At 50.7% G+C, this 25,127-nt stretch overlaps 1 protein-coding gene across 3 annotated transcripts in view; it reads left to right on the top strand.

Moving 5' to 3' along the window:
* LOC134381315 (tyrosine-protein phosphatase non-receptor type substrate 1-like) overlaps window positions 1–20,298 on the top strand; it is a 41,130-nt gene extending 20,832 nt beyond the window's left edge. For 2 of the 3 annotated variants that reach the window (XM_063101447.1, XM_063101446.1), the window contains exons 4-9: window positions 4,141–4,461; window positions 5,013–5,363; window positions 7,222–7,335; window positions 10,336–10,360; window positions 16,759–16,798; window positions 19,235–20,298. In XM_063101447.1, the coding sequence (XP_062957517.1) occupies window positions 4,141–4,461; window positions 5,013–5,363; window positions 7,222–7,335; window positions 10,336–10,360; window positions 16,759–16,798; window positions 19,235–19,489 (1,106 nt within the window). In that variant the 3' untranslated portion in view covers window positions 19,490–20,298. The remainder of the gene's footprint in view (window positions 1–4,140; window positions 4,462–5,012; window positions 5,364–7,221; window positions 7,336–10,335; window positions 10,361–16,758; window positions 16,799–19,234) is intronic. The other variant, XM_063101449.1, reaches the window with a different exon arrangement.
* Window positions 20,299–25,127: the final 4,829 nt, after the last annotated feature.

Raw genomic sequence — 25,127 nt, 5'->3', positions numbered from 1 at the left:
GCCTACAGGAAGTGGCACTGCTGGGTCAGAGGGTTTGTGTATTTTAATTTATGTGGATGGTGCCAAATTTCCCTCCTGGATATGGTAGCAATCAAGTCTCACCACAACCCCTGCATGCAGGCAGGGAAGGAGGCTTTATCCTGATTTTGCAGGTATCACAGACAAGAACACTGAAGTCCCCAGGTGGTGCATCCCATGTCTAGGCAGTCACAGCTAGAACGTGGCTCAGGCGGGACTCAACTGCTTCTCCTAGTGGGTTCTCATCCCTCTTCACCAAGCCATGGCCTAAATGACGCCCTGGAGGAGGAAGGAGGGAGGCGGGAGGGGACCAGGGAGTGGCAGCACATCAGATGCTGGGTCTCCATCCTGGCATGTTCTGCTCATGCCCAGTGCCATGTGGGAGGAGCCGTTTGTTGCCCCTTTTACAGGTGAGGACACTGAGGCTCAGAGACGAAACCTGACCCGTGAGCAGTAGGGGGGCTAAGGTCTGAATCCCAACAGCCTGACTCAGCCCCTGTCTCTGCAGCACCCCATGTGCTTGTCACATGTGGAGAACTGCTCCAACCTTCTCTCCTAAAATCCTATATTGTTCTGCTCTACAGCAATAAAAAATTAAAAACAAAACAATCCAAAAAATTGTGCTGTAGGGGTAGGAATGGGTGGCTTTAACCCCAGATCAGCGCCATCCTGCAGACATCTCACAGTATGTGGAAACTTTTCCTAAAGCACATGTCACATCCATGCAGCATTTAGGACTCTTGTCCCTGCTGTGGTGATGTCACTTCTCACCAAGCAGCATCTATGGAGCAGAGATGACTTCGTGCATCCAGCAGACCATGCACACGCCATCTTATGGTGCTGAAGACCAAGGAAATACCAGATAAGGTATTTCCTAGGGCACATTGGGACCCTTTAGGGCAAGTTATTCTCCTCTGGGCTGACAGGAGGCTACTGTCTTCCATTGAGGACTACAGGGTAACCAGCCAGGCCTGGGCACCCAGGAGGGAACTTCTCCCTAGAATTGCTTGACATGAAGAATCTCAAAGAGAAAAGGGGAGGTGGTGGTCAGTGTCAGGGCTCGAGAAGTTGGGGCACTTGCTCTATTGATGGGCATGAAAGCTTGCGGGGCACAGGAACTGCCCACTGGGACACAGTGGGGACGAGGAGACACTGCCCTCAGTTCTCGTAGCCTCAGTTTTCTCATCCATAAAATGGTGATAACCGAGGATTCCTTTTAGAAGAGTCGAAAGGATTTGAGATCTCCCTGTAAATCACCCAGCATAGAGGAGGCACCCCCAAACTGAGGTGGTATTTCTAGGTTGTGTAACTTGGGTGATCCAGTTTCCTTTGCTGAGCCTCAGTTTCCCCATCTGTAGAATGTGGACAATTGTACCAGCCTTTCCAGGATGTCATGAGCACACAGTGAGCCTGGTGAGAGAACAGACCCTCAGTAAGCCACGGGGTTATCGTCCCAAACCTGTGCAATCTCGGGCATGTCTTGGCTTCCCTCAAATCCTCAGTTTCCCCATCTGTGACATAGTGATCATCATGGCCACCATCTGGGGTGCTGTGCAGGTTGGAGAGGATGTGCACAAAGCCCTGGATGGAGGTCTGGCAGGGCTAGTCCTGAGCATCAATAGCACAGTGGTCAGGAGGACAGGGCGGGAGCCCGCTGCTGGGCCCACATCCCAGCTCTGCCGCCTCCTGGCTCTGTGACCTACGACAGGGCCCTCCCCCATAGTGGCCTCAGTGTCATCACCTGTGGATGATGACACCATCCACACAGAGCAGGAGAAGGGACAGAATGGGTCAAATCATGGAAAGTGTTAGAGCAGTGCCTGGCTATAGTGAATGTTCTAAATGTGAGCTATGTTGTGCCCAAGCCTGTGACCTTGGATGGGTCCCTTTTTCTCTCCAGGCCTCAAGAATAAATGGGGAGTGGGGTGGGGTTGGGTGGCTCTCAGCCTTGACTGCTCTTTAGAACCATCTGGGAAACTTTGAAGAAGATTCCAGACCCAGGCCCCATCCTAGAAATGTTACAATTGGTTTGACATGGGCCCGGGCATCTGAAGACATTAATTACTCCAGAAAACTCCAATACACAGCCAGGGTGAGAACCCTGAGCTAGACGTCCTGAGGTGACATACGAAAAGTTGGGTTTTTTCCCATGGCAGAGGTGGTGCCCATCGTGCCCATGGTGCCAGGGCTTCGAGAAGAGCATTTTGGGTGTGAGTGTTTCAGCATAGCATCTGTAGGGATGGCATGGCCAGGACAGGCCAGACAAAGGCCTGCTCACATCCCACCCTCAGTGCTGGTACCTTCCTGTCTTTAAACAGATTTGTGTCCAAACAGGCGCTGGAATCCCAGTGACATCCCAGATGTCACTGAGAATCTGTTCCCTGCTCCTTTCAAAACGCTTCTGGCTTTCTCTCAGTAGCTCCTCTGGAGGAAGATGCCTGTGATCTTGTTTGTGTTTTGAAAGCCAATTCACCAAACTTGTTTCCTGAGGGTATTATTCAGAACAGAGGGTAAGAACCATAATTTGGTGATTTCTGCTCCCTTTTTTCACTTGGGTTTTTCATGACAGCTGCAGGGAGCAGGACTTGGGACTTCTCTTGGTGTTTGAGCTCTGGTTTTGTTCTGCCTTCTGACTGCCTAAAGAATAAATACATAATTTCAGAATTAGTAATGACCAGATCGCGTTGTAACAGTGGGAGGTGTTATTCATTAAGCACCTACTATGTGCCAGGCTCTGTGTTTTACAATCATCCTCACTCATCCTACCAAGGTGTGGGTTTTATCCATTCTCAGCCCTGGCCAGCCACGCTCCTCCTGAGCCTCGTCCCATAAAAGGGCTCACACTTGGACCCCCTCACAGGGCTGATAGGAGGATTGCAGAGCTGGGGGCACGGAGGGAGCAGCCAGCTTCAGGCTCCCGAGAAGCCCTGGATAAATGGTAACTGATTCCAGCCTCTCGGCCTTTAGGGATGTACAGGCTGCTGGTGTTCTGATGACTTGACTGATTGAAGTGACACCCCCCAACTGTCCCCTCAACTGCGGGATGGGTGTTAGGGAGCAAGTTAAATATCACAAATGCAAATACTTGTGATGTTTGCCACTTGGCGACTATTCTGGAATGAGCTGGATAATAATTAGTAATCTGGAGGCACCCTTTAGGACCCGTCTGCAGGGGGAAGCTGCCCTCCTTCTTGGGATTCTCCCATTCATGTGCTTGCAGGACCAGGAGGTGCTTCTGCCTGCTTAGTCGGCCTGTGTCTGTGTCTCTTGTCATTAGTGTGCGATTAAGAAATTGACCACCTTTGGCTTTCTCAGCACTCAGTGCTCTTTGTTTTCAAACCAAAACTTACCCAACAGCAGACCGCAGATTCACAAAAGCATTCCTTCGCCCTCTCTCTTTCAAATTCAGGACTTGGCACAGATTAGAAGCTACCGGAATAGTTGTGGAGAGAATGAAAAATATGGAGTAAATTCATAAATACCTGAAGGGAGATTTTGAATTTAAGTAAAGTCTAGGTTAAAGAGATTTGTGTCTGTTTATTTTTGTGAAGCATCTTCTGTGTTTGCTCCAAAGCAAAAATGCCTCCATTGCCTCATTTAATCCTGGCTGCAACCCAGGAAGTAGAAGGACGGCCGGCTGCCCCATTGCACAGATGACGAGCCAGGACAGGCCACACCTCTCCTGGGGTGGCCAGCCTGGTCACAGCTCTCATGGTGGGTCTGCTTGGCTCCTTATTCCTTTGCATTTACTTCTTTAAATGCTCTCTCTGAGGTTGGTAAGCTTTCCAGGAAGCCAGCTTGGTGTAGTTAATACAAAGAGTGAGACCAGTCAGTAATTTTGTTTCTCTGCCAAGATTGGTAAGAAATCACCTGGTGCAGGGACAAGGACATTGAGGTCAGGCCTGGAACCCATCTGCCCCTTCCTTACTGTCCGACCTCGGGCTGGTCTGTTCACCTCCAGGAGTCTTGGTGTCCTCTACTGTAAAATGATGACACCATCCTCCTAGCATTATTAGAAGGATTAAAAATAATGTCTGGGAAGGTTCTTAAGAGTGTCACATGCTTATCGTTAGTGATGGCCATCGCAGTCATCTTTCTTGTGTATAAATCTTCCTGTTGCAGCCAAACCCTCGGCCCCCAATGTAACGGGCCCTGCGGCGAGGGCCACACCTGGGCAGACAGTGAGCTTCACCTGTGAGTCCCACGGCTTCTCTCCTCGAAACATCACGCTGAAATGGTTCAAAAACGGGAATGAGCTCTCAGACTTCCAGACCAACGTGGAGCCCACAGGAGAAAGCATCTCCTACAACATCTCCAGCACAGCCCAGGTGGTGCTGGCCCCCGGGGATGTTCGCTCTCAGGTCATCTGTGAGGTGGCCCACATCACCTTGCAGGGCGGCCCTCCTCTCCGTGGGACTGCCAGCTTGTCTGAGACCATCCGAGGTAGATGACCCCCACACCCAGCCCGAGCCCACCCCTGATGGCCAAGCCTGTTTCTCCTCCCTGGCCTGGAACCTAGTTCCTAACCATCCCGCCCACCTACACTGTACCTAGATGGGCTGGTCATTTACTGTCATTTTAATGGCAGCTGCCAGGTGAACACCTGCTATGTGCCAAGCACTGTGCTAGTAGTTTTCACTAATTTTACCAATAGCAACTGCAATTATTGAGCACCGCCTCTGAGCCAAGCCCCTATGTGCTTGGTGATTTCATTTATTTTCCTACAGTTATTTTGTTCTGACTGCATGCCAGGGTTGTGCTTGTAGAACTCAGTCATTATTATCCTATTAGGAGCTCCTAGTTCTTGTGCTGGGCACTATACTTAGTGACTTCATTCGTGTACAATGAGTACTCTCACTGTCTGAGCGCCTGCTGCATGCCTGGCACTGTCCTGGTGATGCCCTTGCCAGGGTGGTGGGAGCTGAGTTACTGAGGCTCTCCTCTGCAATCTGTGTGTGCCATAAGGTCAGAGCTTCTGCCCTGTGCTCTTTCAGTTCCGCCCACCTTGGAGGTTACCCAGCTCCCCATGATAGGAGGGAACCAGGTAAACATCACCTGCCAGGTGGGGAAGTTCTACCCCCAGAGACTAAACCTGACCTGGCTGGAGAATGGAAACGTGTCCCGAACAGAATCGGCCTCGACCCTCCTGGAGAACAAGGATGGCACCTATAACTGGACGAGCTGGCTCCTGGTGAACTCTTCCGCCCACAGGGAGGATGTGGTGCTCACCTGCCAGGTGCAGCATGACGGGCAGCCAGCGGTCAGCAGAAGCCACACCCTGGAGGTGTCTGCCCAGCAGAAGGAGCAGGGCACAGATGCCGCCCCTGGTGAGGCCTCCCCTCCAGGTGACCTGGGTCTTTGTAAATTTTACCTTAATGTTATCTATTTTTTTAAATGTTAAAAGTAGTAATTGATGCTTATTATGGAATAATCTAGAAGTCAGTAAACATAAAGAAAAATTTTAACATGAGCTTCCCTCCTTCAAATCCCCCACTCCAAAAGTCACCACTGGCGAGAGTCGGGCACACATCCTGATAGAGCTTCTGACTAAAATATGTATTAAAGTGAGAGAGAAGGGAGGGAGGGGATCGCCTGTTCCCAGTGTCCCACCTCCTGCCTTCTTCACCTACAGTTGTCACCTTCGCCGTTCCTCTTCTCTGCCTGGGCTCCCTGGCCGCCGTTGCAAGCCTGCCCCCGGGGTGGGGGATGGGGGTGCCCAAGGCTTGCAGCTTGTCTGTGGCAGTCGATGCTGTGGTGCCCATGCACGTACTTGTTCTGTGCCACGTGCAACTGTTTCTGTGGGGTGATCTCCCAAGGAGCATTTCTAGGCCAAAGGGCTTCCTTGTTTATGACAAAGGTAATGCTGCCACTCTCCTGGGAGAGCAAGAGGTTGTCAGAGAATAATGTCCTCAGCCCCGTACAATGTGTTGTGGATATGTGTCTCTTCATTTTTCAAAATCGCAGCACCTAGTTGGCATTTCAGGGCCCCTTGGAGTGTTTCATCACCTGTCATCAACGTAGCTGATGCCACCTTTGAATGTGTTAGGATAGAGTCCATTTCCTTACTTCGTGCATCTTCAGGGATGCTCTGAAGACGCCTAGGAGCCGTGGCAGAGTGGCCCTTTGCTTTCCTTCTTGCCTGGCTTTCATAGGATGCACACTGCACAGGGAGACAGGATGTGTAGATTTCTGGCTTTGTCACAGACTTGCTGTGTGACCTTGGACAAGTCACTGCCTCTCTCTCTGGGCCTCCACTTGCTCATGGTAGGGCTGGAGATGAGCTTTGTGATCCCTCAGCTCTGAACCTCAGCTGGTAGGGACCATGACTGTCTACTTTAGCATTGCAGCTTCCAGGCCTGGCGCACACAAGGTGCCCAATAAACACTTTTAGAAAGGGTGAATGGGTTCTTTAGTTGGCTAGTTAGGTAATCCTCGAAGCCATCCTATGAGGTAGACATTCTAATTGGCCCCAGTAGCAGAATGGGAAGCCAGGGTGTAAGGAGGGTTAGCTGACTTGCCCAAGGTCACACCCCTAGTTAGCGGCATCAATTTGAACCATGTTTGGTGGCTCAGAGCCTCACACTTGATCAACCACTCTAATCAAAGACCCGCTACCTTGCCCTGGGACCAGCCACGCCTCTCTCTACCTTTCAAGTGTCCTGATTTGAGCTCCTATGCCAACTCCTAAGCCCAGTATACATAGCCCAGGTCCCAGCACTGATCAGTGGTCATCCTGAGAGCTCTGTAGAGTCCGTTAGCAGCTGGCACGTCCACCAGTCCTCACTGTGCCTTCTTCCCCCAGCCCCTGCCTGACTTCCAGATGCTGATTCAGAGTTTCAGGTGGATCTGTGCTGCCATTGTGGCTACTTTGTGGTTTACTCCAGATGAGAAGGAATGTGTTTCTGTTCCTCAGGAGTGAGATCTCTGCCCACATCCTGTGGCCAGGGTTCCTTCATGGCTGTCAGCAGCAAATAGTGTCCCTCTTGGTACCTCAGCATGGTCTTTATGCTGCTCATGGGGGATGCTCATGGGCAAGTGTGTGCAGACTCATGAGCCTGCTTGTGTAGCTTGAGACAGCTAAGAAGGCCCAGCCAAGTGGTCTCAATGATGCCTGCCGAGTGGTGAAGAGGGAGGGACAGGAGGATTTCGTTTTCTCTGTTGTCAGTCTGCGTACATGAAGCCTGTGTTCCATGTGGTCCCTAGGCAAATCTCCAAATAACAGCTGGAGCATCTATATTGTGGTGGGCGTCATGTGTGCCTTGCTGGTGACCCTGCTGATTGCTGTCCTCTACTTCCTCCGAGCCAGACAGAAGAAAGGTGGGTGGATTCCCCTTTTCCTCCCTAAGAGTTTGCCGCTGGGCTGTCCTGCCCCAAAGGAGACACCACTAGGTGCTCTGGGCTGCAAGTAGCTTAAACCATAAGGACATAAGTGGCTTCCAATTACAAGTCCAGAGGTAGTGACACTGGGGCTGATACAGCAGGTTCCCCACACTGGAGTGTGGGTGAGTCATCCATGGCCTTCCCCTCGTGCTTGCAAGGTGGCCATCAGTGCCCCAGGTTTCACATCCTCATGGGACCACTACTGAGGCGCGAAGCAGGGAGCTGCCAGGGTAACAAGATTCAGGGACTCTTCTTACCTGTCCAAGGGAGGAAACAGTCCTTTCCAGAGCCACCTGGCAAACAGCCGCCTTCCTTGTGCATGTCCAGGTTCTATGCCCCACACCCAGACAGGAAGCTGGAAGGGAATGAGGATAAAAGCACCTCCTACCTCCAAGGCTATTGGGAGGGAGGACTGAATGGGTGACTACATGTAACATGTTAGGAAAGTACCTGGCATGCAACTAGTGCTCAATGTCAGTGCCTGTTGGCAGGTTTGCATGAGTCCAGAAACATGAGTCACCTCCCTAGAAAGCTCTGCTCATGGTGGCAAGGTGCATAACCTTTGTCTATAGCAGGAGGTTCGAACCCAGCACATCTTCCACTTGTTTGTGTGTGTGCTTGCGTGTGTGTGTGTGCATGCGTGGGGGGGTGGGTTGCTATAGCAAGGCCTCTGACTTTGAAATCAGGCAAACCAGGGTTCCAGACCCTTGTTATATACTCCAATCAGTTTGGCCTCCACAGGCCTCAGTTTGCTCATCTGTAAAATGGGTTTGTCAATAACTGTCTTGGAGAATAGTTATGAGACCAAGACAAGTTCATATGAAATAATCCGTCTGATACATTCTAGGGCCTCAGTAAATTCACATTTTCTTTCCCACTCTTGGAAGAGACGATTTTAAGCTGGTATTTCTGAAACCTTTTTTTACTACAAGTGATAGAAATATATTTCACATTTCAACCTAACACGCACACACCCCTATATATAAAATTGAAACTCTGATATTTTCTTTTTCATCCTAGTCTAGTCTCTTTTCTTAAAAATGCTGGTAGGCACCCACTGTGAGCCACAGCCTGCAAAGTGACAAGCACCATCCCGTGCTGCCTTTCTGCAGCTGGGCACCCAGCTGAGTGTGTCGTGCTTCAGTCACACATCCCCTCTGTGCCCCTCCACCTCTGCACTCCAAGCTTTCCTCCCTCCTGGGCTGGCTGGAAGGACTCTGTGCTCTGAGACCCTGTCCTGGCCTCCAGCTCCCGTCTGGGGGTGCTGGAGTCAGACACTACCCCTCCAGAATCTATAATATGTTCCACCAGAGATCTACCCAATGGTTTCCCTAAAGTTCCTGGGGAGCCCTACACAGAAAAGATTCCTCCTTGGGTGGGGATGCAGGTCACCTGCCCACCAAGGGTGACAAGCCAGCCCATGGAGTTGAGCATTCATAGTGGCTGTCCTTTCTGAGGCTCAGCCCTGAGCACCATGCTGAGCTCCTGGCACATGTGAGCACATTGCTGTGGGGTGAAGTGTTGCAGAGGAGGAACGGGGTTTGGAGAGCTGCAGCCACTGGTGAAGGCCACTCAGCTTCTGAGTGGTAGGTCTGTGCAGAGCCTAGCTCTCAAACACAGGCTCCAGTGACAATCACAGCTAACATTCACTGAGCAATTCTGATATGCCAGGCACTTCTCACAGGGCTTTACATGTAGTAATGCGGTCAGTCCTCACCACAGACCTCAGAGGTAGTATTACTAACCCCATTGTACAGATGAGGAGACCAAGGCATAGGAAAGTTATCAAGCTTGTTCAGGGCCTCACAGCCAGTAGGTGGTGGGGCCAGGATTCAAACCCCAGGCCCACATTGGGGCCACTCTGCATGCTGCCTCCCACCACCCTAATAAGATGCCCTTTACCCCTCATTGGGCCCTAGAGGGGTCCATCTGTCCTCCACCTCCCAATCCTCATGTGAATGTCCCAATTTCAACTCTACCTCTTGCCAGCTGTGTGAGCCTGGGGAGTTATCCCATCTCTTTTGTGTAAAATGGGGATGATTAGTCACTGGATTCCCAGAGACACATCATGTCCCAGCACTTCGTAGCCTGTCAGCCTCCATTCTGACGTTGGACACTGAGCTGCAGCTTCCAACTGTACCAGCTCACCTAAAGACACAGTACCTGCCCAGGAGCCAGGTGTCAACCTGGCAGCAAGAATTCTCACATGTGGCAGCCTTCAGCCTGTTAAAGTGTGGCACTAAGTTCATTTAAGTTTGCATGTTGCTTTTAATTACAATTTTACAGCAAAATGGGAGTCAGATGGCTGCTGAACCCCAGAGGCTTCTCTGTGGGGTTCCCCGTATCACAGGTTTAAAATCTCTGATCCAGATGGACTCTTTCTTTCTCCCAAGATCCTGTTCTGCAGAGTGGTAACATGTAAATAAATGGATGTCCAGCTCAACCCTGAGAGTTACAGAAGCTCAGAGAGGGCAAGTGACCCACCCAGGTTCACACAGTGAATGCATTGGTGGCACATCTGGGGTTCGCACCTGCTCCCCAACTCACAACCCTGCCAGAATCTGTTCTCCACAGAGAGGGGCCCTGATGGGGACCCAGGCTTGCCGGGGGGTCTCCACCAAGGTTGAATGGAGACAAGGTCCACGGGAAAGGCAGCAGGCCCCTCCCAGGCTGACAGCTGCTTTTGCACTCTTGGCAACTCCTGGAAGTGGGAGAGCAGGAAGTCCTGGCTGACTCCCTCATGGGCTTCCTCCATGGAGGATAATGGACCCCCCACTGGGTGGACCAGGAGTGGAGGGGGGGCAGTGTCCTGGTTCCAGGGATAAGTCTTCAATAATTCCTCCCCATGTCCCTGGAGGCAAACCTTTCCCCCAAAAAAATTACACAAGAAAATAGATTTCTAGTGCAATAACTGGTTTTGTTTCTTTTCTCTTTCAGCCAAGGGTTCCACTTCTTCTACAAGGTAAGTACGTCGCCAGGCCAGGACACCTTTGCAGTTCCTATCTGGTTATTGGACAGCCCCAGCGCACAATCACACCCACCGACCCTCACCCACGACCCAGGCAGCATTGCTGTTTCTTTCCTTTGTAACTTTCTCGCTCCAGGCCCATTTCAGTTGTTGTCTCAAATGAGGGGTTTTTGTGCACAGAGGCTCTGCTTTCTTGCCTGCTGTCCCTAGACAGCCAGCCCCTGATGTAACCTCATGTGGACTATGGCAGAAGCCTCCCAAGCTTTGTGTCCTCACAGACATCCTGCACACGCTGCCGGACTCATCTTCCCCGGATCCTGGTTGTGTACTCTGCTCTTTCCTCTGTTCAGTAAATGTTTATCAAGTACCTTGGCACGGTGTGCCCTGGGAATGCCGCGGTAAGGAGGGTAGAGTCTGTGCCTTCCCAAAGCTCCCAGCCTGGTCCAAGGCTCAGGCAATGATGTCGCATTACAGATGGTACATTAGTTTGTTGATTCATGTTTATAGTGTCTGTTGCTCAGTCTCTACTCTGCGCTGGCTCTGTTCTGGATGCAGTGAACAAGATCAGCCCAGGTTTTCATGGGGCTCAGTTACCAATGAGGGAAGCAAGCAGTGAGCATGGAAGCAAAATGATCCATATTGTCATTCAGGAGGTGACGGCCCCAGCACAGCGAGGGGGTGGGCATTAATGGGGAGCTGTGTTAGGCAGAGGAAGGAGCTGCCTCTGAAGCTACGGTGGGGAGGACCGTGCTGGACAAGAGAGCAGTCGGGGCAAAGGCCCTGGGGTGGGATATTCAGGAGGAACAGAGGAGGCCTGTGCAGCTGGGGCAGCAGGAACAGGGAGGGCAGGAGATGCGGCCAGGGAGACTCAGGGCCTCGGTCTCTTAGCAGAAATCTATGCAGCCAGATGTGTTACAAATCTTTTAGTAAAAAGACTTTCCCAGCTTTTAGGAAGACCCCTGATATTTACCCCCAGCACAGCAGGGGCAGCAGCACCCCCTAATCTACCATGTGGATGTACCTGCCTGGAAACATGGACATCATTCTAAGGGTGATAAATAAAACTGTAGGTAGCTTCAGGTTTTGCAAATAGGGTGTGCAAATTTCTCCAACTTCTTAGTGCTTTCTGGATTTTAGGATTTCAGAGCAGGAACTGAGGATCTGGAGTGGAAGCCAGTGGTCGAGGGCCTGTTAGAAGGATTTGGGGTTTTACTTCCAGTTTGATGACAAGGCATAGGAGGAATGTGATCCGAACTTTGTTTTAAAAGTGTCACCCTGACTGCATGTGGAGAGCAGGCTATAGGAGGTGATGGTGTAGGCAGAGGCCCGTGAGAAGCCTACTGCAATGGTCCAAGCAGGAGGTGGCCTGGACCAGGTGGTGGGATAGGCTGAGAAATGGTCAGATTCCGAATATATTTTGAAGGTAGAGCCAGGAGGAAGTGCTGATAGATTGGATGTAGAGTCAAGGACAGCCCCAGGGTTGGGGGCTGCAGGGTGCCGTGTCCTGGGCTGGGGCGCAGAGCTAACGGGTGTGGTGATGGGGCCAGTACCAGCTACTGAGGATGTGCACAGCAGGAATATCTCACCTGCCTGAGGGGGGCTCTGGGACGCCTCGGGTGCCCCTCTCCTGCCCAGCAACATGAGTCCAGGGTGCCCTTGGGATAAAGCCTTGCTTCCGCTCTGACCTCCACTGTGGCTTCCTGGTCTAGCCCTGTCCAGCCTCCAGGCCTCCCCTGCCCCCAAACACACAGAGCTACCTCTCCAGAAGTCCAGCTTTTGCCGGCCTCCCAGGGAAATGAGTTTTCCTATAGCTGTGCCTTTGCCAGTCACATTCCCATACTTCATACACTCTTTTCCAAGGGCAAGACTCATTGCCATCCTGTGCTGGAAAACCTTCAGTGGCTCCCTGCAGCCCTCAAAAGAAAGTCCAGATTCCCTCGTGGTCCAACCCCTGCTGACTTGGTAGTTTCACCCCAGGCCGCGCACTGGGTCAGCCGTGCAGTGCTCCCTTCCCTCCTCCCCATGCTCGCCTCTGAGCCCTGTGCACTGGCCTCCCTCCTGGGATGTGCTCCCCCAGCCCTGCTCACACACACTCAGGGCCACAAGCCCGTGGGGCCGTCACAGTGGGCTCTGCAGACAGCACCCCCAGAGTTGTGTGATGTGATCGCAGAGTCGGTATCCCTCCTGTCACGTGGTCACCTCCTGCTCTTCCTCCTGAGCTCAGTGAGGGGGTTACCTCCTCCAGGTTAGAAGTCCCACTTGTGAGGCCTCCTGATGCCCAGGCATTGACAGTGCAGTGTGTTCAAGGTGTCTCTGTACCTGTCCCATATTATAATCCGCCCCTCTTGAGGACAGGGACCGTGTTCCTCATGATCTTGCTAATAGCTGCTGAACTTGGCACCATGCCTAGAATGGGTTAGGTGCTCAGCAAAGGTTTGTCAAATGAATGAGCAAATGAACGCCATCCCATACCACTGCAGCACTCCCTAATCTGTTCCTCCTTTGAATCCATGAAACTCTCTCAGTGAAAAGGATCTGGTTTTTCATTTTGTTTTTGTTGTTGTCATTATTTCTTACTTGTCCTACCTCCCTGATTAGACAGTAATCCAGAAGAAAAGGACAGTGTCAATAATGAAAGCAGCAGTAGCAACTAACATTTATTGAGCACTTACTGTATTCTAGGCTCTAATCTGTGCCTTTACATATATTAATTAGCCCATTTGTGATTTTAATTATTGCAAAAATTGTATGATTCATTATTATCCCTATTTTATAGAACAATGGTTCTCAAACTTGAATGCATGGGAGAATCCCCAGAGGGCTTGTTAAAACAAAGATTATGGAGTCCCACCCCCAGAGTCTCTGATTCAGAATAATTTGCTTATTTATAACAAGTTCTCAGGTGGTGCTGAAGCTGTCGTTCTAGAGCCACACTTTGAGAACCCCTGTTCTAGAAGGTAATTATCGTCCAAATCCTATGGTTGAGGGAAATGAAGCTCAGAGATGTCATGGGACATTCCCAAGGTCCCGCAGCTTGTAAGTGCCAGCTTCTATTCCATCCCCGATTTCTCTGACACTGAATTTGGTGTTCTTGATCACTGCTCCAATGCCTCTTGCTGCTCATTTTTTCTTCCCCAGAGAAGCCAACCATTTTCTGCCTGTTTTTATTTTTCCAGCATGAGCCTACCAAGGGAGCCGTGAGATCACTTGCTCCCTTTCATCTCTCTAAACCAAAGCGATAGCTTGAGAGAGATCATGGTGGTTTCCCATGCAGCGGCTGGCTCCAGCACTGGCTGGCTGGGATCAGACACTTTCCAGTGCACACTGGTGTGGGGAAGAACTGAGCACCTCAGGGAGGGTGTGAGGGGGGAGGCCACTGCTTTGAGCTCAAAGGGCCCTTCACGTTGCAGGACCAGTGGAGGGATTTTTGCTTCCTAACTCCCTGGGTTAGGAATGTGCAGGCAGAACATTGTCTGCAATCTCCCCCAGCTCAGATGAGAGAAATGTGTGTCTCTGGTCCCTTAATTGGGCACTGGGGTTTATTCATCGACCATTTGTTCACTTGTCAGACATTCACCGTGTTTATTCTTGGAATATTTAGGGCTTCCCTCATTCTTTTATTTATTCATCCGGACAGCACCCAGCTCAGTCCAAACCTTGAGCTGAGGGATTGCAAAGAGGAGCTGAAAAGACTCTAGCCCTGGTCTCAGGTTACTTACGATCCAGTGGGAGAGATGTTCATTCTTTCATTCATTCATTCATTTATTCATTCATTCAACACACATTTATGGAGTACCAACAATGGGCCAGCCCAGTACTAGGTGTTGGGATTTCACTGGAGAACGAGACCTAGTCCCTCCCCATGTGGAGCTCACAGTCTCCTGGGGAGGCCGGTTACCAAACAAGCTGGAGGGTTAATATCTGATGTGATGCAGGTGCTGACAGAATAAAATAAATCTGGGTAAGGGATGGAGCACAGCAAGGAGGTGGGGCTTGGGGCATCAGGATCGGCTTGTCTATGGAGGGGACATTTAAAAGAGAGCTGAAGGATGCAACGGCTCCAGCCACAGTGATGTCTTGGACAAGCGTAGACCAGATGCGGGGAACAGCCAGTGCCAAGACCCCGAGGCAGGAGCAGTTGGACATGTTCATGGCACATGGAGGAGGCCAGAGTAGCTGGAGCAGATGGGTCGGGGGTAGAGGGATAGAAGGCCAGAGCATTTGGTGGGGGCAAACCACACAGGGCCTCACCAGCAGGGATATGGAGATGGATTTCACTGCGTGGTAAGAAAGCATTGAGCGTTCTGAGCAGAAAGATAATGTGACTGCATTTATTCATTTTAAATGTGGAGGATGGAGTGCAGAGGGGCAGGAATAGAGGCAGGGGGACAGGGAGGAGGTTCATCAGGAATCTGGGAAGTGGGATGGTGGAGAGGATGGAGTGGCTGGGTTTGATATAGATTTTGGACGTGGAGCTGAAGAGCCTTGCAGTGGATTAGATGTGAGTTGTAAAGGAGGAGAGAGAAGAATCAAGGATGACTCCTACTTCTTTAGCCTGAGAACAGGATGAGCAATGGTGGTGCCATTCTCTGAGACAGGAAAGAAAAAGGAGAGACAGGAAAAAATGGATAATTGGTTACAGTCTAAAATGTTACTTTGAAAGAGAGGAACTCAGTTTTCTGAGAATGGAGTTTGGGGGTTCAGTGAAGGTCGCCCTGAGAAAGGATTGTTTAAAATAGGATCGGAAGGAAAAAGATTAAAGCAGATGGAGAGGCAGTGAGAACTGACTGTGCAAAGGCCCTGGGGCAGTCTGATTACCATTTATTCCAAGTCACTTTTGAACACCTGTCCTCATGTGGTAAGGAAGCATGGCAGACAGACAGCAACATAAAACAGATATGAAAATATGCAAGGAGGTTTGAGATTGTCAAGGAAAGGCAAACAGCCAGCCCTGCACTGTCAGAGAAACCTTCCCAAGAGGTGCCACAAGGGCTGAGTCTTGAAGGATACACAAAAATTAGCAAAGAGAAAAAGTGGTCAAGGGGGTCATTGAATGGTGGTGTTGAAGCATAAAGTACATGGCACCAGGTAACCCTCATGAGATATTTGGTGGGTGGATAAGTGGGTAAATGAGGGGAGGGGAGTGCAGGAGCCTGGGGGAGTCAGTACGCCAGACCATGCTGGGCTTCCGAGCAGGGTGATGAGTTGGACTTGAACCAGACAGGCAGTGGGAGCTCTGGAAGGGTGGAGGGCTGGCGAGGTGTGGCTAGATCTTCATGATCTTCCCTGCAGATGTGTTCGTGCTCCCAGAGGGCCTTAGTGGCCACATGGGGCTTGTCATGCCCCAGAACTGCTATCTGAGCCAAGCACTCATGTCAAATCCATTAATAACCTCACTGCCAAGCCCTATTGCTCATTTCTGACATTATCCAGGCAAATGTCCCCAGAGTTGCTGGCTGGAGAGTTTGCACAACTCCTGCCGAACCAGCAACTCTGGTTTGCTCTCCAACCTTGACCGTGACCCTCCCCTGAGCCAAGCCTTGGTCTCCAATTACAGAATCAAATGCACAAACAGCTGCCTTGATTCACTGGCTCATCTTGGTCTTTCTCTTTTCTTTTTTAATGATAATACGTAGACATGTGTAATATGGAACATTTGGGGAATGTGGGAAACTAAAATGAAGAAAAAACATCACACAGAGAGAGATCACTGCTGTTAGCATTTTGCTGTGTTTCTTTCCAGTGTTATCCACACATTTTTCATAATTGAGATCATCCCACAGAGGGTTTTGTGTTTTCACTTATCATTTTAATGTAATCGTTTGTGATTTTTTAAAACAACTCTTCGTAAACCTTTTAAATCGTTATCTGTGGGTTTATCCTAATTTCTCTAACCAGTCCGAACTGGCAGAGTCCTCAGATATAAACTCCACCCCCTCATCCTGCCTCTATACTTTTTCAGTATTTTGAATTCCCCCCAAAAAAGTACAACTATGAGTCAAAAGATGAGGACACCTTCCAAAAAAGCTCCTGATTTTGCCAGCTGCTTCCCAAAAGGGTGGCAGTGGTTTCCCTCCCACCAGCAAGGTATGAAAGTGCCTGTTAGTGTCACCATGCATTGCTCAACACCGAGTGTCATCATTTTTAAAGATCCTTGCCAAGAGAGTAGGTAAAAAAAAAAAAAAAAATTATAGTGCCTTGTTTAAAATTCCTTTTTAGTGAGATTCAGCCCTTCGTCCAAACATTTGATAAGCAGTTGTATTTCTGTGGTGAGGTACTCATCCATGTCCTCTACCATATAGGAAATGAAACCTAAATGTTATTCTTATCAATTTGCATGAGCACTTGAGATAGTGAGGGTATTTTTATCTGTGTGTCTCTTTCCTTTTTAGATTGCATGAGCCCGAGAAGAATGCCAGAGAAATAACCCAGGTACAGTCCTTGGTGAGACGCCCTTCCTGAGAAACTGGATGGTGTGATTTCCTTGCATCAACAAATGTTGCAGATCTGGTTCTAAATTAAGACTCGTCCTGAGGGGAGGGGGGAGAGCAGAGGAGTCTTACGTGTCTTATTTCCCCCATGTCCTCTGCCTATTCCCACTGTCTGCTCCAGCCAGAAGAGTCTGTTGCAGCCTCCTGGACTCTGTGCTCCCATAGCACAACTCTGGGGGGGCACCATTCACAAAGTATCCTATGTTCATGGTGCCCTGGAGTCAGGCTGCAGCCTCCCTTAGGTGGGTCGTGCCTTCCTGCCTCCATGCATTTGCCCCGGCCAGTCCCTCCACCAGGAGCACCATCCCCAGCTCACAGCCACCTTGTAGCTGGCGCCTGCATGGAGTCACAGCTCAGCCTGCCGGGGCCTCTCTTGCCTTTGGTGGTAGAAAGTTCCTGTGCCATTAATTCCCTTACACAAGGGCACACTCCCTGGAGCTGGCGATTTCTCTTCAACATTACTAAAGAGATTTTGCAGGCAACGTGGTTGGCCTGTGTCCGAGAAATCTCACCCTGCTTATCACTAGCTGACACTGTCTGACCTTGGAGGCAGAGGGCTCCTCAGCATCTTGTAAGGAGACAGGCCCTGCTCTGAACCCAGATGAGAGCACGCCAGCTGTCCTCTACATTTCCCAGGCGGTTGTCATCGTTTCAGATGTAATCTGTTGCAGGAGTCAGGGCTGATGAAAGGCACAGTATTTCTGGGCTGAAACACGTCGGCCTGTCCTCCTGACCCACTGTGACCCCCAGCAGCGCTGAGCACAAGCCAGGTCATAGCTAGGAAAAATAAAGCAACTTCTAGTCATGGAAGAGGGAGGCCTTCCCCGCAGTCATTTTACCTCTGGACTTCCTTCTGGAAACTTCTAGGGAAAGGATGATGGTGAGAACTGGTACTGAAACCTGTACGAACTCATGTTCAGCAGGGACTTCCTGAGCCCCCATTGTGTGCCAGGCCCTGGACAGTGAACAGGACGCTCACAACCCAGCTCTGTGGAGCTGGCAGCCTGTGCCTAGATTCCCAAAGCCAGGCGCTAGCCCTTGCGAGGGAGTGGATCTAATGCTGCCGACTGGGTTTCCCAGACAGAAGCGAGGAAGAGCCTGCCAGGGTCAGGACAGAGAGCTGTGTGCTGAGACCACAGCTTTAGAGTCTCAGTTTCTTCACCTGTAAAGTGGGATATATAATTCCTTTGAGCAGGGTTGTCGTAAGCCCTAAATGAGGTGATCTGTATGATTGCCTGGTGCTTATAAGCTCTGGGAACTGAGATCAGCAGTTACCCTTGTGCACTAGCGAGGTGCTGTGGTGGTTGGCAGCTCCACTCCACTGCTGCAGCTTGGGAGCCAAGTGTAGAGGGAGCAGAGTTTATCCTTCATGACCAGCACCTTGAAGGCAGTTCTGGGTGATAAGATTAACACATGGAAAGTATTCAAGTTTGCTAAGTGGTTGAAGATTGCTAACACTTACTGAAAGTAAGTGCCCAGTACGTGCCAGGCTCTGTCCTGAGTGTTTTACCTGGATAACCTCATTCCATCCTCACAGCAACTCTTGTGATAGATACTGTTATTACTCCCACTTTACAGATTGGGAGACTGAGGCCCAGAGAGAGAGAGTGAATTGCCCAAAGTCCCTTAGCGAGAGAAAGCAGCATCAGGATTCACAGCCAGGTTTTCTGACTCCAGAAATTTCCCACCCCCCTAACTGGTGATCTCATTCTCACTCAGCCCCAAATCTCAGTCTCCCAGTCCTCAGCATCACCCTGAGTGAGGCTGAAACTGTGGCATCCATTCATTCATTATTCATTCACCATGGATCAGGCTTCTTCTGCACCAGCCTTTCTGCATCATAACAAATGCCCAGTGAATATCTGTGTAAATGCATGAATGTCCCCACCCACTAGGAGACCAGTATGTCCTCAGGCCCCAAAACTGGCACAGCCCTGGGTGGTGGGTGCTGTGATGGGGAACACAGGGTGAGAGAGTCCTGGAGCGCTGGATCCCGCCAGGGGAGTGGAGGGCAGGGAAGGGTCTCAGGATGGAGCAGCGCTGGAGCTGAAACTTAGCAGGGTGGACTGGGACTCGTAACAATGAGAAGGAAGGGGACAGACACTCTAGGCAGAGGGATGAACATGGGAAAGGGAGGCGAGGGCTGCAGTTCAGGCTAGAAGGAGGTGCCATTGAGCAGGGCTGTGAGGACCCTTCAGGCCCGTGTAAGGAGGCAGGTGGATTGGAAAGCAAGCGACCTTGGCAAGATAAGAGGGGAGCCCAAATTAGGGCTGAGCCAGTGGGTGCCAAGAGGAGACAGAAGCCTCCAGACATGGTACCCGATTGGAGGATAAGAGGGCTGGGTGCTCCAAAATGACCTTCTCTCTGTCTCTTTTAGGTCCAGGACACAAATGACATCACATATGCAGACCTGAACCTGCCCAAGGGGAAGAAGCCTGCCCCCCGGGCTGCCGAGCCCAACAACCACACAGAGTACGCCAGCATCCGGAGCGGCCCGCCACCCGTGACGGAGGACACCCTCACCTATGCCGACCTGGACATGGTGCACCTCAACCGGACCCCGAAGCAGCCGGCCCCTAAGCCCGATCCGTCCTTCTCCGAGTATGCCAGCGTCCAGGTCCAGAGGAAGTGAATGGGACCATGGTCGGCTCTGGGCCTGTCCCCACAAGGTTTCTTGTCCCACATGGAGCAGCCGTGATAAGGACAGCCAGCTCAGTTCCAGAGGGCCAGGATGGCACAGGCCCTGGGACCCAGGGGAGAGGGTGTCTCTCATCTCCCCACCTACCTTGGCTCTCCAGCGCTTCTAGGGTGGCCAGAGCCCTCCTCGTTGCCACATATCTTGAGGCTGATTTTGCCAGGCCAGCCGTGGAACCCACCTAGGAACTGGTGGAGTCCAGGTACTCTCGTTCCTCTGTCCAGCAATGGTGGGTCTTGTCACGGTCTTGGAGACCCTCAACCGCCTCCTTGATGCTCCAAAGCCTGATCTTCCAAGGGGAGGAGGAGAAAATCCCACCTCCTCCCACCACCCCCACTGCCGCCACCCAACTGGGAAAATATTCACTATAGGTTAGACTGGCTCATCCATGGAGAAGCTAGAAAAAAAACTCTGGGACCCACATTCCAAGACTTGGTGAGGTTGCTGCCAACAGTCCTGGTCTCCCCACCCTGGGCTGACAAACCCTGGTAGAGAAGGGGACCCTCCAAGGAACACCCCCTGAAGGACCTCAAGACAAAACCCTCCTCTTCCTTGGGCCCCTCTGCGACTCCTTGGGGGCCCGTCGTCCCTACTGTGATGCTCCCAGGGGACCCGCCTCTCCTTTCTAGACCCGCGCTTGCTTTCTCCAGCTAGCACTAACTCAGCACCATCTTGCTGTGGACGCCTGTAAATTATTGAGAAATGTGAAACGTGCAATCTTGAAACTGAGGTGTTCGAAAACTTGATCTGTGGTGTTTTGTTTTGTTTTTTTCTTAAGACAGCAGCAGCATTATCTTGGCTCTTTGTCACGTGTTGAAGTACATGGTTGGGTCTTGTGAAGTCTAAGGTTTAACAGTTTGCTGTCCTGGAGAGATTTTCTTACAGCAGAAACAGAATGCCTCCCAGTCCCGGAGCCCTGAGCATGGGGAGGAAGGATCCGTTTGGCTGCTCTGTGGAGACACTTGGTCTTCTGTCCGGACAAACTGGGCCATGTTCTCAGCCGAGCCATGGGGCTGGCACTGCTGCCTCTCTCGATGCCACCATGGTAAGTCTGAACCTGCCCAGTGCTTTTACAGACTGTCTCTGACGGTGCGGTGTGGTCGAGACCTAATGCCTCAAGTGTGCTCGTCTGTAAAGAGGGAAGAGGGACATTGACACCCTTCCCCACCATTTCATAAGCACTTTAGGGACATGCAGAAGATAGGGACACTGAGCCTGGCCATTCACCTCACCCCTTTAGCAGCCACCCCCATTCCAGCTCTCTGAGCTGGTCCCTGAAGGAGGAATCTTCTGTTTCTGCTCTAAAACCCTATCAGGATAAACTGGAATGAATCTAAGACAGCCAGGAGGACGGCACTGTTGTGAAGCCAGGGCTGATCCACCCTTGGTCCCTCTGTCTCCGGGGGTTGTGCAGAGGCTGTGACCCAGTTTCCCTCTGACTGCCCCCACACCCATTTCCAGTAGGGTGTGAGGGCCTGGCTGGGCCCAGGGCAGGCAGATGCTGCAAGCCCTGCGTGCTTGGTCCTTCCCTGTAACTCTTAAGAGTTGAGATGCTAATGTTCCAGACCCCCTGGCCAGGGATGCCCACAGGATTCCTGACTTAGGCTGTCAGAGCGAGAAGCTGAGTCACCCTGCACATTCCTGCAGGTCCTGTAGGTGGAATTTCGGCAGCTCAGCACAGACTCAGCTCTTGGGGGATGGTGACTTGATGTTTTACATGATGGCATCCAAGAATGAGCTGAGCCAACAGGCCATGTGGGCAGCTTTGGCCTGATGAACCAGAGCTCCTCTGAGGCATCTGGGAGCCACAGCAGCCCAGCCACCTGGCTCGGGTTCTACCCACATTCCAAAGGGTTGGCCTGTAAACCTTCATCTCCTCTGCTCAGAGACAGCACATGCGCGCACGTGCACACACACACACACACACACACACACACACACACAGTGTTTTAAAAGAATGTTTTCTCGGTGCCATTTTAATTTGATTTTAAGTTTTAGAGACAGAAATAAGATAGCGAGGCCAAGAAAGACAGATAGCTTTTGCTTCAGCCTGGAGAGCCCCTGTACCTTGTGTACAGAACCCCAGGGAGAGGAAGAGGTTGAAGCAACGTTGCAGAAGGAGCGTGGTTTCAGGAGTTTATTTTAAGACTGCTGGGAAGAAAACAGGCCCCATTTTGTATATAGTTGCAACTTAAACTTTTTGGCTTGCAAAATATTTTTGTAATAAAGATTTCTCGGTAACAATGACTCCTTTGGGTGTTGACTGTCCTTGTCTTCGGAGTGTGTCCCTGGAGCCCCCTTAGAAGCTACTGTCTGCCTGCCCCCAGGAGCCTGGAAGAGAATCCAGTGTGGACCTAGGGGTTGGAAACAACCTACAGCCTTTGGTCCTCTCTGTTAGGTTTGATAGACATAAAGCTTTGTTTCCCCTGGCTCAGGAGTCAGTTTAAGGTTCTGACAAAAATCCAGACAGACAACCAAGTTTGAATCCTGGCTCTACCACTTACCTGTGGGAATTTGGAAACTCCCCTCTGATACTTGGGCCCCTCATCTGCTCCAGGGGGACAACAGTGGCCCCCACTAGGGTTACTGTGGGGATGAAAGGAGGTAGCGGGGCACTGAGCTCCATGCTTGGCTCATGGCGGGCCTCACTAAGTATCGGGGCTGTCCTTCCTGCCCCAAACCACACGCAGCTCGTGGCGCTTCACCACTGGTAGGGTTTTAGGCACTTGGCCCACCCTCTCTGAGCCACATTTTCCTCCTCTACCAAATGCTTGTCCTGTAATATCCTTGCTAGATGCTTTATGACAAGTGCTGGTATATACAGAAGGTGCTCAATAAAAATTAGTGTCCTTACCCTCCTCCATTGGAATATTAATATTAATAATGTTAATGTATTAATATGATGTTAATAATATTTGGTCCTTATATGTGTCAGCACGTTACGATTATAGACTCCTTTAAACCTTTTAACTTGGTGAAGTCAGTAATGTTATTGATCCCATTTTATAGACAAGGCACAGAGAGGTGGTGTAACTTATTAGGGTCACACGGCTAATGAATGATATTGCAGATACTCAAACTCCAGCTGTGTAACTTCAATGCCTGCTGCCTAACCACTGAGTTAATAATCAATATATCATGTATTGAGCACTGACTGCAAAATTAATGGCAATAATAGCTAATAAGAGCTATGGCAAGTAATATGCCAAGTGTTTTACAATTACTAGCTCATTTAGTCCTCCCAGCCACCATGAAAGGTAGGAACTCTTATTCTCCGTGTTTTACAGGTGAGGAAACTAAGGCACAGAGAAGTCAAATCATTTCCACAGTGTCCCAAGGCAGAGCCAGGATGTGAACCCAGGCAGTTTGACTCTTCTCCACCACACTGTACTTACTGCCTCATTTAATTCTCAAAACTATCAGATAGCTGTGGTTGTGCCCATTTTGCAGAAGGGAACATTGAGGCTCTGGAAGTACCAGTGGTTGATCTTGCAGTGAATCAAGTTCAGACTTAAACTTGGGTCCACAAGCCACCGGGGCTCATCCCCACACCCTGGGCCTGGTTCATATGATAAGGGACCACCTGAGCCAAGGAGCCTCCTGTGGGGCTTAGAGTTCACCTGCCTCATGGGCCAGCCCCTTGGCTGTGACTAAGAAGTCAGCAGGTTCCTGGCCTCTGCCCAAGTTCAGCTCTCCGTCTCCCTTGGGACCCAATCTGTGAAATGTGTGCACTGCTCACAGGGCTGGGCAAGAATCCAGGACTGATGGGCAGGGAAATGCCTCTGTTCTCTGGGAAGGTGGGGGTGATGGACTGCGAGTCCAGGCAAGGACACTTGGGAGATCTGTTTTTTGCAGCACCTGGGCCTTGCTTCTTCACAGCCCAAATCTCCAGGGCTGGAGGTTGGCAGGCAGAACCAAAGTTGATGGGAGCCAAGTGGCCCTTTCCTGCCCACTAAGAAATCAGTCAAGCATTTGGCATTTAATGGGCACCTCCTTGGGGTTCCTCACTGTGCAATAAGACTCCCTCCCTCCATGAGGAGCAGCGCAGAGGCCCTCGCCCACTTTACAGGATAATCAGGAACTCTTGTGTCTTCTATCACATTCCCAACAGCCAATATTTGATCAAAGTTTGTTTATTTTAATTTTTACATAAGCACATCCTACATATCAGACATACTCCTAAACTGTACAAATATTAACCTTATATCAATTCATTCCATCCTCTTAACACACCTATAAGGTAGGTACTACAATTATCCCCCATTCAATAAAGAAGTTGAAACAGAGAGATTAAGCATCTTGCTCCAAAGCCACCAACCTGGAAGTGATGCTGCTGTGATGTGGCCCAGTTGGGCACTGGGTGGGCATGATGGGGGCACCATGGGTTGCTGGAGACAGTGGGGGCTACAGACAGTTAAGTGTTCAGGGTGCACCAGACTCTATTGGTTGACAGGGAACACCACATGGTCTCACCACCAAAACGTCAGAGCCTCAGGGTGGTACCAGTCACTTGCCTGGTCACCAGCCAGACAAAGCACCCTCGAGCCTCCTCAGGGCTCTGCCTGCCACTGCTGGGGTCCTCCACTTCACCATAGCACTGTGCTGGACCAGGGTCTTGGTCTGTTTTCTAAACACAGGATTATGACATTGAAAATGCTTTTTTAAAAGACATATGCCCCCAATGTTCAAAAACAGGCAATATCTTGGTGACACAGGTCAGAAGAGTGGCTACCCTGGGAGGGAGAACCAGGAGGGGTCTGAGGGGGCGATGTTCTTTGTCTCCTACTGAGTGGTGGTTATGGGGGTTTCATACACAAAACTCCTCCAGCTGCACACTTAACGTGTGTGCATCTCCCTACATGTTATGCTTCAAATATTTAAAAAGACTGGTGCCCCCCCAACACCCAACCTTTGATGCCTATCCCAATCTGACAGTTTCTTAAAAAGAGTGTCATCACCTTATCTCTGGTTCCCAAACCCAGGGCCTGGCCCAGGCAAGCAGCCCTGGAGTACTGTTGAGTTAACTTGAAAGATAGCATCCTGGTGCCTAAAGCAGCACATGAAACAGTGAAAGAAAAAGTGCCACACTGGGCACCAAGAATAAACGTTTGTCTGTCATCACTTCAGCCTCTGAGGCTCCCCCGATCACTCTCCCCTCCCTCCCACTCACCCTACGCCCCCCACCCGCCTCCCACCTGTGAGCGGCAGAAGCAGCTGCACCAGAGCCCTTGCCTGGCAGCCTGGCAAACGACTTCACCTCTGAGCCTCCATTTTCTCACCTGTGAACTGGGAACAGTAGCGATCTTCATCTCCCGGGGTTCTAGTGAGGGTTAAATGAGAGACTAGTTTAAGACCCTTTGCACCAGTCAATACACACACACACACTCATGCACACATTCACAAACACAGATTCACATACACGGTCACACACATTCACACCCACACACATTCACATACATTCGCACCTACACACTCTCACCCCACACACATTCCACCTGCACCCTCACACACATTCAAAATCACACACACACACACACACACACACACACACACGCTCACACACCGAGGAGGGATT

This window comes from Cynocephalus volans, chromosome 1 (assembly GCF_027409185.1).
Source record: "Cynocephalus volans isolate mCynVol1 chromosome 1, mCynVol1.pri, whole genome shotgun sequence".
NCBI lineage: Eukaryota > Metazoa > Chordata > Mammalia > Dermoptera > Cynocephalidae > Cynocephalus > Cynocephalus volans.
The sequence above is the reverse complement of the archived record's forward strand: the minus strand, read 5'-3'. Positions and strand labels throughout refer to the sequence as shown.